The sequence below is a fragment of the Helianthus annuus genome, chromosome 9 (genome assembly GCF_002127325.2).
Source record: "Helianthus annuus cultivar XRQ/B chromosome 9, HanXRQr2.0-SUNRISE, whole genome shotgun sequence".
NCBI lineage: Eukaryota > Viridiplantae > Streptophyta > Magnoliopsida > Asterales > Asteraceae > Helianthus > Helianthus annuus.
In genome coordinates, this window is record NC_035441.2 from 10675197 (window position 1) to 10689259 (window position 14063).

Genomic DNA, 14063 nt, shown 5'->3' on the forward strand with positions numbered 1-14063 from the left:
TTACTACAATAATAAGTAATTATAACTTCTCATTATAAACAAAATATCTCAAAATAGCAAGTCAACTCATGAGACTATTTGCTTGTAACATAACTTTGACTAGAATTGACTATTTACTTGCCTCAGAGCTTTTGATTTGAGCATTTAAGCTCATGCCACAAACAAAACAATGTATCAAACACATCATCATCATCACCATCTTCATCAGCTTTCGAAACAGTTAATATAGTTTTCAACCAATCTTCATGCAAAGTCGAAAACTCCGCCCGCCGTTCACTTGACCGGAAACTCACTCCAATCTTCGTTTTCATAACTTCCGCCGCCTTTGTGGCGGCTTCCACCACCTTTTTTGGGATTCCCGCCATCAACGCCACTTGCATACCGTAGCTTTTTGGGCAAGCACCAGCAGCTAAGCGGTAAAGAAAAACTAACCGTTGGTCGGTTGATGATGAGTTATCGGATACGGGTTTGAATGTGCATGCCATGTGTTGTAATGTAACGTGTGGGTGGGTGGCGAATTCTTTTGTGAGCGGATGGTAATGTGTTGCGAATAGTAATCGGCAGTTCACTTTATCGACAAGATGACGAAACACCTGCATTATACACAAGGGTTTGGGTTTAGTCTATACAGGTTCAGATCAGGTCAAACAAACACGTTTAGCTAAACGGATCAAATTCATGAGTTGACCCCTTTAAAAGAAGGTATACTCACAGCATAAGCGATAGCATATCCATCGAAAGTGCTTGTTCCTCGGCCCAGTTCATCAAGAATAACAAGAGAATCTTGAGATGCGTTTTGCAAAACTGATGCTGTCTCTGTACATTCGATGAGAAAGGTACCTAATACAAGAAAAGGAGAGTTAAAAGGTTAACAAAGTAACGAACACTCGAGGTGGCAAAATGGGTGGGTCACGACTCACGCGGATCGATTAACGGGTCAAAACGAGTAAACCTTTTAAAAAACTAGTTTTTTTACCGGCTGGTGTTGCGACAGCGCCGTACACGACTTGATAACGTATAGACTACAATCGACCAGACTCGTTTCCGAACTAAGTTTACGTCGAAACATACACTAACCCAATATACCGTCGAATCGAGACGTAGTACATTTGACCCGATGTCGAAACATAGTCCAACTCAAAACGTACATAAAAAGAAAACATTATAAGTGATCCGACTCGTTTTCAAAAAAAAAACGTTAAAGCGTAAACGAACTCGAATTTATGTCTAAGGTTTGAGTTAGAAAGTACGGAGTCATTTTTGTGAAGTTAGAAATATATTTTTGTCAATTTAGAGGGTTGAGGGGTGAATTTTTTCAACTCACAAAACTTGATAGTTGAATGGTGATTTCAAAGGTCAGCACCGACCTTTGAAATTAAGGTATTATATAATATAATATAATGTCCTTTCAGTTAATCATTAAAGAGGATTATATATCTAGTTAGAAACTTACTTTCACCGGTCATTATACGATCAGTAGCACCAAGACGTGTGAAAATAATATCCACAGGTGACAGAACACACGTTTCACAAGGTACATAGCAGCCCAACTGCAAACAGAAAAAAAATATTAAAACAGAACACAATACGTTGGTAAATAAAGCATTTTAAAGTATTAAATTAACACACAATAGATTACTTTCTTGACAGATACCATGTGACCCCTTACCCAACCCGCTCATTTTGTCACCTCTACAATAACCTATTTCAGGTTATGATTTATCTTTGACGGGTCAACGGGTAAATGAACATTACCTTTAAAGGAAATATATCAAATGGTCCATAAATTGTCAGAAGTGTAGTTTTTTACTTTTTTATGTATCAAACCTTCTAAATCATTTTATTCAAAAAGTACATTATTGTTGAAATAATACGATTTTTATAACCATATCGGACAGACCAACTATTAAAAGATTACCTGAGCAAGAATAACAGCTAAACAAGTAGCACGAAGAAGAGTTGACTTTCCGCCCATATTCGGTCCAGTCAACAGCAAAGTACGAGGACTATATCCAAATTCATTATCTCCAAGACACAAGTCATTAGGAACCGGCGTTCCACCACTCTCTCCAAGCGCATAGGGATGCCATAATCCCCTCATATGAAGGGTGGGCCCCGCGGAGCGTTGACTAAAACCCGATGAGTTTGACCTTGATACTATAACGGGCCTAGACATGGGCATGCATGAGAAGTTTGCAGTAATGGCAAAAGATCTAAGCACGTCGATACAGCTTAAAGCAAAGATAACTTGAGACCATTCGTTAGCTTTCTCCATGAATAACTCGATGAGAATTGATAGTATTTCAGCATCAGAGTCCTTAAGTTCATGTGCCTGGTACCATATGGATTATGTCAGTATATCATGTGAATATTATAACGGTTGAAACAGGTGAAATTTTATAGGGGTGTTCAGAATTCGATAGCCCATAATCCTCCACTCTCTCCAAGAGCATAGGGATGTCATAATGTTATTTGACTTCTTAAAGAAAAGTCATAACCAAAGTCAGCCTTATCATTAGGGGTGTTCAGAATTCGATTCGGATTCGAAAAATTCAAAATTCGACTTAATTCAATTCGATTATTAAGAATTCAATTTGATTATCAAGAATTCGAATTCGAGTCCAATAAATCGAATATGAATTTATAATTTTAAATTCAATTCGATTCAAAATTCGAATTCAAATTATACATATTTATTAATTATATTTATATGTAATGTAATACACACATATAACGTTAATTTGGGCTATAATATAAATTAATCTGTAAATTTAATCTAAGTCCTAAAATAGTCCATTAACAAGCTCAAATAGCCCATAAAGAATTTACATATTTTAAATCAATTTGAATCAAAACAAATGTATTCAAGTTTACCCGAATTCAATTTGAATTCGAATCGAATTGACTAAGATTTTGATAGAATTCGAATTCAACCAAAAAAAACAACTATTCGAAAAAAATCAATTCGAGTAATTCGAAAATTCGTTATTTGATTCGATGAACACCCTTAATTAGTGAATAATTTGAAGTAACCACATCTATAAGTTTGAAATGAAAACATGCAACATGATGATTTATTGGACCTATATTTTCACTATGAACTTGTACAAATACAACTAAATAAACCATATGAAAATGAAAATACCTGATAATTTGGGAAATCACTGTCAATAGCTGCTTCGAATTGGGTAAGAAACTTATCAAGACCATCAGTCCCACTTAGCATTGGAAGACTAAATATTTTTGAGAATAGCGAAAACACACTATCTTCTTTTTGTAAAAGCATTAATAAGTCCAGTCCAACACGAAGACCTTTAACAAGCGATCCAAATGCTTTCACCTGCTCCATCAAAAACCATATTGCATCTCCAATAAATACAAAAGAAAAGAAAAATTCTATAAGAAATTAAGAACTATCTTGTTTTTCATTTCTTTATTGTATGTGATTAAGTTGGTGGGCTTGGAGATGATGTAAATTATTGTACGTTTTTCAAGTCAATTAGTATATTAGTTGCATTAAGGGTAAAATTGGCATTCTGCTAATTAAGATCTGCATTAACTTTACACAACTTAAATTGTGTTTTATAGACAACTATTTTGAGACGAAGAGAGTAAAAAAAATTGTGCACGGTTCAGTTTTTGAGTAAACCCGAAACCGTAACCGAAAGTTCGATTCTAGGTTTTTGTAAACCGTTCGGTTTCGGCTTTTTCAGTTTTAGCAATGGTTCGGTTCGATTTTTGAAACACATTGCGTATGATTCAAAAATAAAAAGTATAATTCAAAGTTTAAGAATCTTTCTTAGATGTTTACACATTTAAGTTAATATATTTTAATTTTTTTAATTAATATTGTTCACATAAACAAAACCTTCTAATCTATTTTACTGTTTCTCCAAAGTTTTTATTAAGACGTTTTCTTTTATAATTACTTTGAAAAGCATTTAACTTTTATGTTAAATTTTGTTATTTCCTGTAGACAATGAATAAATCATTTCAACAATTATAAATAAACATGTTAATGTTCTTATTATAAATACTTAACATTCAAGAATAAAATTAATAATTTCTAAATCAATATATAACAAAAAAAAATTAAAAATGATTTTTTAGGTTATTCGGTTTCGTTTTTTCGGTTTTTATAAAATGCAAAACTGTAACAGAACCGCAAATTTCAATTCTTTTTTTCGGTTCCATTTTTTCAGTTTTTTGTGCGGTTCAGTTTTTTTTTTGGGGGTTCGGTTTCTTCGGTTTTCTGCTCACCCCTTAGAAAGTTCAAAAAAATGGAGTCAAATCCATTACCCAACCCGCCCGATAAACCTATATAAATAGAAATTACTCCATCTAAATGAATAAAACAAGTGACATAAGAGATTTGAGAATTGTTTACAAACAAATGCGAGCAAAAAAAAAAACACGCTTAACACGCATAAAGAACAGAGAACTTACTCGTTGCTTCAATATTTTGTTGCCAATCAAGGGCAATAAGAGTAAAGCAGATGACTTTAAAGTAGCTTTAATTTGTCCAAGAAATCTCTCCAAGTGTGGAAGCTTTTTAAGATATTGTGCAATTAGAGCTGTTATCTCTACATGTCCCATCAGTTCTTCAACCACGTTAAGCCTTCGGTTAATATCCTCTACCTCTTTCAGTGGATGACATATCCACCTCCTTAAGAGCCCTTTACCGGATAATGTCACACAGTTGTCCAGATATTTGTACAGTGTTCCTGAAATATGCCAGGCGTTGTAATGAGAAAAACAAGGATGATTGTGCCAAACATTACTTGTACAGATCACGACATGGCCGGTAGGGGTGAGCAAAAACCAAAAAAAAAAAAAAACAAACCGATTTAATCAACCAAAAAAACCGATTTAACCGAACCGAAAAAAACTAACCCGCACAAAAAGCCGGAAATAACCAAACCAAAATTTACGGTTCTTTTCGGTTTTGCATTTTATGAAAACCGAAAAAAACCGTACCGAACCAAATAACCCAAAATATCATTTATAGATTTTTTTATATATTGATTTGGGAATTAATAATTTTATTCTTGAATGCAAACATTAACATGTTTATTTATCTTCAAAATGATTTATCCATTGTCTACAAGAAATAACAATATATACAAAAATTAAAAGATTTTCAAAGTACTACAAAAAAATCTCTTAATAAAAGCTTTGAAGAAACATAAAAATAGATTAGAATGTTAAGTTTATGTGAACAATATTAATTAAAAAGGTTAAATATAGTAAGATAAATGTAAACATCTACAAAATACTATTGAATCTTGGATTATACTTACTATTTTTACATCCTACGTACTTTTGTTCCAAAAACCGAAAAGCCGAACCGAAACCGGTGTTAAAACCGCAATAACAAACCAAACGCTTTTCAAAAACCAAACATTTCGGTTTCGGTTTTGATTTTGCCAAAAAGCCGAACCACGCACACCCCTAATGGCCGGTTTGGACAGAGTGGATCCATACACGTTTTTTTGTTTCTTCTTCTTGAATGTTTTACATATATAAAGCACTATATTCGATTAAAAGATTTTGATATTACAATACTAATCTAACTTATTGAATTAAAAAATTAAGAGTTTGAACGCATTCAAGTACACTTCAGGTCACTTTCTTAAGTGTACCATTGATGCACTGAAATGTAAAATAAAATCGAAGTCAACCCATTCTATACTATAATTATATTATTGACTTGCCTGATGTTCCACCATCTGCATTATTACTGAATATTTCAAGATTAGCCATTGTCTGCCCGTCCATTCTAAGGCATCCTCTGTAGACTTCATAGGGATGAATACTTCCATTTCGTAATGCATCATCTAACTGCTCAAAATTGTATATGTTAATATATTAGCATAATAACCAGCTAAGCAGGTAACTTTTTGAAACGGTCTGGTCAAATTGACCTGAACTTTTGAATGATTTTTTTTTTGTAAATACTTTGTTTAAAATGACCATAAGAGATTGTTTTGACGATAACCAAAATGTTTGGAATAAACAACTTAGTAGGCCGTATGCATTAAAATGCACACTTCGAGCGATTCACAACCCAGTTGACGCATTTAGCTAATTTGTTTTGGTTAAGCCTGTTTGACCCGTTAGGTATTAAAAAATCTGAAACAATCCCATACAAATTGTTAAAAACTAGAGGTGGAAACTAAAGACACATGGAAACACGACACAACACAAACCTGACACGAAATAACAGGTTAGGTTGGGGCTAAAACCGTTTAGGTCAGGTTCGTTTTGACTTGAACAACCCATTCAAAATTAAACTTATATATTAAAAGTATAACTCTACTTTCAACGCACAAGCTCACCTACAAGCCCTTTTACAACCCATTTAGCGCCAAACCCTTTGAACAGTTTCAATAATCAGCTTACAGACGTGTTCTCCAGATGAAATTTTCCAACATGATTAAGTGATCAGGTTGTGTTCGGGTTGGATTAATTGAACCCGACAGGAATTACGACCCCTACTCAATTATGCCACCTCTACAAAATCTCACCTTTAACCTGGATAAATGATTTGTAAGTCCACCAAGAGCGTATAATGCAATATCCTGGTGAACCACTTCATCAAGTGCACGGTCCCACACATTGGAGGAACCTTTAAAGTACCCATTCAATTGGAAAACGTTTCGAACTTCAGAAGAATCAACAAAGTCAGTGAAAGGTTGGGCTGGAGTCAATTGTGAGACAGCAGAACCTACAAGACACAATATTGCGAGCACACTATAAAATTCGTATTTATAATACTAACTAGAACCAAGAAACTATTTTGTTGCCACATATGCAATTTAAAAAGCAAAAGAAACAATACTTACCCATCATTGAATATTTGTTAAGGGCTTTCTGAGTCTCTTTAGACAACCCTGCACCAACATTATAATTCATAAGGAAACATACACAAAATCTGATAATAATAATAATAATAATAATAATAATAATAATAATAATAATAATGGTAGAGGATCCTGTACATTAATCCAGAAGTGTGAGCAGTGTGAGAAGTGTATTATAACACTATATATAGCACTATATAACACCATATAAACACTGTATAACACTATGTAACACCATATAACACCATATAACACTATATAACTTTATATAACAAATATAACACTATATTTTGTCTGATAGCATGTCTATGATAGATGTATAGTGTTATATTTGTTATATAATGTTATATAGTGTTACATAGTGTTATATGGTGTTACATAGTGTTATACGGTGTTTATATGGTGTTATATAGTGTTATATATAGTTTTATAATACACTTCTCACACTTCTGGATTAATGTACGCTATCCCTACCCTAATAATAATAACAATAATAACAATAATAACAATAATAACAATAATAACAATAATAACAATAATAATAATAATGTTGACCACTTTCATCCATTTGACCCATTCAACCCACTTGAGATATTTACAACCCCCAACATAGTCGAATAGATGCAAAAAATAAAAGGAGACTCACCTTGACTTTCATAAATAACTTCTGCAGGTGACACCTGTATGACAGAACCAATTGGAAAAACAAAGTCAATATAATCTAGTTTGTAAAACTTTTTACAATGAAATCTTCAAACATGACACGAACCTCATTCTAATGCTAATTTAGTATATATGATTCCTTCTTTGACTTACACTAATGTTTTACAGCCAATTTCATGTATAAAAATGAGCAATGAAAGTGTAATAGAAGTGTTTATTTTTCTTTTTATCTATTTAGCATATTACTCATTTGATCCATTTTATATCAAACAACCTAAAACAACCCTTTCTTAAGCAGATGGGTCATAACTGGCACATCTAACCAAAAAAAAAAACACACCTGCATCAATAAAGCCCCTAAAGCCGCACAGGAAGCATCATCAGTGACGGATCCAATCCAGAACTGTAAAGAGGCACAGTCGACAAAGGCAAATCCAAATGCAGTTGTACCGTCAGCAGGATCACGTGTACCCTGTACAAAAAGGTAAAGGCAAAGTGGCATAAGTAAATGCCACAATATCTTCATAGTATACACTACATAGACATATGATAGTTATAATATTGCGTACAAGATGTAAAGCAGTACCTCCTTTAGAGAAAGAAGGTGAACAGCTTGAGGCCCAATATTACCATGAATCAACGTTGATGGTGTAAGCACCTGTACCAATTTTCTTTGAATTACCTGTGAATGTTTAAAAACTATATAATTAATATTTTAATGACAACAATATATATAAATGCTCAATCGCAAATTAACAGTAGTAGCATAAGTGGCAATACAGGCAAGTATTAAGTTGTTAATGCAACACCTAGCAAGTGGTAGCATGCTCTACAAAAAAGTTCAGGATAACATTAAAGAGAACTTGAAGATCTTTAAGAGCTATGCAGTTAATATCAATGATATATCACCGATATATCGGTTATCGGTCCCCATGTAAAATATCGATCAGAATACCCATACCAATATTATCGGCAATATTGACCGATACTCGACCGACATATCACTGGTTTTCCCGATATCAGTACCTTTCTTCTTAGTTCTATCATTCATCTTTCTTCTTATTGCTGGTATTAGTGTTTTAAGTCTTAGTTGTTAATTCTTAGTGTTAAATGTTAGTGTTTTAAGTCTTAACCAGACCCTACTTGCTATAATTGTTAGTGTATTGCAAGTTGCAAAAGATTAATTTGTTAATGGTAGGGGAGTATTCTGAATTGTTAGTTTTAAATTGCTAATATATAAATTCACATGATATTAAAATCACCGATATCCCACCACGATAACCTATATCTCAAATATCGGTCCTTGACCCGATATCCGAATTTTTACCACATTAACTACATAGTTTAAGAGTAAGCAAAGGGGAATTCCAGTTTACCATGAACAAACATTTTATTCAATAGAGCAAACTGTTTTAGCAAAAGTTCAAAGATCTCTGTGATCACGGTGAACTTACAGAAGAATTGCCTCTTGATTTTGCTTGATCTGCTGTTTCCAACTGCTCAACTCTCCCAACTTTATACCTTCAAATTTTTATGTTGAAATGGTGAATAATGACACAAAGGTAATGCACGAGTACGTAATAAATCTACAAGTACAAATTTCTAGTAGATGTAACTTTTGTAACAAAAAAATGTTTTAATTCAATACTTCAATTCAACCTAACCCATTAAACCCCTACCAGAAACTACATGTTTTGACCCTTTATTGTAGATATCAGTAGTCAGTAACTTACATACGAGCAAGAAGCTTTTCAATAGCATCATCAATTGCATGCTCGGTGATACCAACCTGAACCACAAGACAAAAAGTAGATGCTAATAATTATAATTACTTCAAAAGAAGACATGTATCCTATTAGTTACTAACTATATATATAAACAAAAACACAATAAGGTGAGAACTGAGAATAATGATTTGCATTGTGATGCTTTGAAACTACCTGTCGGCACTTTCCAACACCACTCATTGTTATTTTCCAATCAAGCTCTTTATGTCCGATTTCAGCATCTAGTTCATAAAGCTCATAGAACTTTCCCTACAACACAATGAATTCAAATCAGACAAATCAAGCATGTGTCAAATCACTTTGTAACAGTCAGTAAACCTAAAGGCATGTTTTGCATACTTCTCTGTTAAAAATATTCAACTAATCAGATAACTGTTTACTCTTATTTTAAAAACAGATGATTGGTTTATGTGATCGCTGTTAATAGAGATGTATTTACAATAAAAAAGAGCATTAGAACCAATGATTGCTAGAAATATGTCCATCATGAGTAGTGGTGGTAATTACTGTTCATGCATTATATGTTTTTCAAATATAACTTCTTGAAAAAGTGATAATGAGTACATTAATGAACTTTAACACGTTAAATAAATCTTACTCATCCAGTTAATCTATATAGTTATAGAAGAAATGTAAAAAAAGAGTAAGTAATCTGCAATATCAGATCTGAACGATCTAGCTGCACAGCATATATATAGTTAGCTAATTGGACAAAAGTTACATATTGTATCAATAAACCAGACCTGGTGTTCAAATGTAAGTTTAAACTAAATAATAGAGTAATGTGATTTTCGTTCCTAAGGTTTGTCCAGTTTTTCAACTTTCGTCCAAAGGTTTGTTTTTTCGCATCTGGATCCAAAAGGTTTGAAATCTTGCCATTTTCATCCAGCTCGTTAACTCCATCCATTTTTTCTGTTAGTCAGAAATATTTTCGTCTTTTTACCTACTTGTTTTTGTTTAGCAAGGGTATTTTGAATACTCGTGCATTATGCCAAATGCTTGTACATAAACCGAAAAGAACCAAGTTGCCCTTTAAGTTAAGAAAAAAGACAAAACTACCCCTTACTTAACAGAAAAAAAAAATGAATAGAGTTAAAGAGCTGAATGAAAATGACAAGATTTCAAACTTTTTGGATCCAGATGCGGAAAAACAAACCTTTGGACAAAAGTCACAAAACTAGCCAAACCTCAAGGACGAAAATGGCATTTTTCGGGGTGTAAACGAGCTGGATCGAGCCCGAGCTCGACTGGGCTCGAGCTCGACTCGTCATGTTTCTGAAGCTCGAGCTCGGCTTGGTTCGAGCTTACTTATTTGAGCTCGAGCTCGGCTCGCGAGTAAAACCCAAAGCTCGAGCTCGGCTTGGCTCGACTCGGCTCGAGCTATTTTGAGAACAACCTCAGACGAGCTAAAAGCTCGGCTTAAGCTCATTTCAATATCGCTTAAACGAGTAAAAGCTCGGCTCGAGTTCGGCTCGCCAAGTTTATCATTATCATTATCATTATCATTATTATTATTATTATTATTATTATTATTATTATTATTTTTATTATTATTATTATATTATATATAAAAAAATTGTTTGGGTTTGTTTAGACTCGTGAGCCTAAACGAGCTTTGTATTTCAGGCTCGGACTCGATAACAAAACGAGCTCTATTTCAGGCTCGGGCTCGGGCTCGTTAAAGCTCAGCTCGTTCGAGCTTTTAACCGAGCCGATAACGAGTAGCTCTCGAGCCTCTGGGCTTGTTTACTCCCCAAAACAATGCAACATATGCGTTAATCAGAATACTTTAAAGTATGTTCGGAGATAAAAACTAACCACTTTGAAGAAAATAAGAACATCCATGTACTGACTTTTGACACTCCAATATTGTTTCTGAGATGCTGACATCTTCTTGAAAACATCAGGCGGTATATAAAGTGTTCTCTTATCATAAAGAGGATTGTCTGGCCTTCTTCCATTAGCATCTTTAATTTTGGAGGGATGAAGCCACTCAAACTTACTAGCCATTTCAGACGCCACATCATCTTTCTTATTTTCCGCCAGTATATCATGAGAAAATTTCACTCGTTTGCTATTTCCCATAAAAAAATTAGTCGTATCGGTAGCAGTAGACCCTAAGTTACAACTATCTTCTTGAACTCGCTTCACACGTGGGACCAATGGTTGTGTTCCTGGTGTTTCTCTTTTGATATTTCCCATTGAGAAATTAGCAGTAGCAGTGGTACTAGACCCCAGGTTACAACTATCTTCTTGAACTCGCTTCAAACGTGAAACCAATGGTTGTGTTCCTGGTGTTTCCGGCCCCGTTATATCGCCCTCACTTTCTATAACGAATGGATATCCTTTATTACCTTTACAAACAGTTTCCTCTACATCAATAACATTTTCCATTTTTGGAAAAACTGGAAATGAACTATCCTTATCTCTTCCATTTGAGCAACTATATTTGTTAGATGTCAAGTTAACACTATCGTTACTGCCATCTGACAAGTTCCTGCAGAACATAAACAAAGATCATCAAATTAAAAGCAAAATTGTATTTAACATACATACACAAATACAAGTTATACACAAATGCTTATGCATTCAGCTAAAAATCAAACTATAATTTGAGTAACAAATCGTAAAATCTACTGAACAGCAAATGTATTAAACCTAACCGTACTGACATCTGATAAACTTCTGCATATCATGAACAATCACCATCAAATTAAAAGCAAATTGGCCTCCAAATCAAAACTCATAAACTTACAAGACATCTATTTCCTGATGATTTCAATTTCAGACTCTAAAAACATTGTAATCATAATAATTGTATTTGACATACACAATCAAGTAAAAGTACGCACAAATGCCTGTGCATTTGGCTAAAAATCAGACTACAACTTAGGTAACAAATCATAAAAATCTACTAAACAGCAAACTAATTAAACCAAACCAACAACCGTACTATGATTTGATATAAGAAAATCTAGGTTAAAAAAAATAAATGTACCTATCTCAGACATCTATTTCCTGGATATTTCAGTTTCATAATCTCAAAACACTGAAATCATGAAAAGTGTATTTAACATACACAAACAAATACAAGTTATACACAAATACTTATGCATTAGCTAAATATCAAACTACAGCTTACATAACATTTCATAAAACTACTGTACAGCAAATTAATTAAACCTAACCGTAGTACCGTACTATGATTTGAACATTTCATACTCTCAAAACACTGAAACCATAATAATTTTATTTAACATACAAAACAAATACAAATCATACACAAATGCTTATACATTCGGCTGAAAATAAAACTACAACTTAAGTAACAAATCATAATCTACACAACAACAATTTAATTAAACCAAAACGTGCTGTGATTTAAATATCTCATACTCCTAAAACACTGCAATCATAATAATTGTATTTAGCATACACAAACAAGTACAAACCATACACAAATGCTTATACATTCAGCTAAATATTAAACCAAAACTTAAATAGAAAATCATAAAAGCTACTCAACAACAAATTAATCAAACCTGACTGTACCATACAGTGATTCGAACACTGAATATAACAAAATATACCTATCACGAGTCTTCTCAACATTGTTAGGGTTCATAAACTTACGCTTAATACTCTGTAATCATAATAACTGTATTTAACATACACAATCAAGTACAAACTATACACAAATGCTTATGCATTCAGCTAAAAATCAAACTACAGCTTACACAAATGCTTATACTCTAAAAAACATTGTAACCATGATAATTGTTACTCAAGTTGTAGTCTAATTTATAGCCAAGATATAAACTAAATCTTAACTAACAAATCATGAAATCTACTAAACAGCAAATTAATTAAACCTAACCGTACAGTAATTTGAATATTTCATACTCTCAAAACACTGTAATCATAATAATTGCATATACATTCAGCTGCAAATTAGACTACAACTTGAGTAACAAATCATAGAATCCACTGAACAGCTTAATTAAACCTAACCTAACCGTACTGTAATTTGAACATTCAATACAACAAAATCTAGGTTAAACAACGAAATATACCTATCACGAAGCTTCTCAGCACTGTTAGGTTTCATAAACTTATGCTTAATACTCGAAAACATAGACTGTCCGCTCCGGTTAGCTCCGTCATCTTCACCGGCGGCAACCGACTTCAACGGAAAAAACGGCCGTTGCTCTTTCTCCGGCGGAGTATCCGTTCCTCTGATTTCGTCGGATGTTTCGACCGCAAAAGAGTGAATACTAGACCGATTAGATGCGAATAAAGTTCTAGGTGTAAGTTTTTCGTTAGAAACCGCCGCCGTGTAGCTGATCGGAGCTCCGCCGGTAACCGGTTGTTCATTTTCAGGCACCGGTGGACGTTTCTGGAGGAATGATAGTATAGATTGTTGACGCTTCATGGTTCAATTGTGCGAATTGCGACAGAGAGGAAATTTAGGGTTTATGAAGTAGAAAGGGAAGTATTAGGGGGGAGAATTTTGGCGCCTTTTTTAGATATGAAATCACGAATGTCGAGATTCATCGACATGACATGGAGGAATGTTTTTCAAAATTGTTAGTTTCCTAGGGGTGCAAACTCGGGCTCGCTCGGCTCGATTCGAGCTTTGTTTTCAAGGCTCGAACTCGGCTCATTTATTATCTAGTAATTAGTATATTAAATAAAAATAATATAAATAATAGATTTTTTAGGATTGCGAGCTCGATAAGTAAAGCTCGGG

At 33.7% G+C, this 14063-nt stretch overlaps 1 protein-coding gene across 1 annotated transcript; it reads right to left on the reverse strand.

Annotated features, from left to right (window-relative positions):
* On the reverse strand, nucleotides 1-13860 carry LOC110877154 (DNA mismatch repair protein MSH7). The gene is made up of 17 exons (XM_022125318.2): nucleotides 13387-13860; nucleotides 11132-11810; nucleotides 9467-9562; nucleotides 9260-9315; nucleotides 8981-9047; nucleotides 8113-8208; nucleotides 7867-7998; nucleotides 7510-7543; nucleotides 6846-6893; nucleotides 6528-6727; nucleotides 5715-5841; nucleotides 4447-4724; nucleotides 3146-3340; nucleotides 1919-2332; nucleotides 1454-1550; nucleotides 713-840; nucleotides 1-593 (listed from the first exon to the last, which is right to left on the reverse strand). The coding sequence occupies exons 1-17, from the start codon at nucleotides 13743-13745 to the stop codon at nucleotides 123-125; spliced, it is 3477 nt and encodes a 1158-aa protein (XP_021981010.1). The 5' UTR covers nucleotides 13746-13860; the 3' UTR covers nucleotides 1-122.
* Nucleotides 13861-14063: the final 203 nt, after the last annotated feature.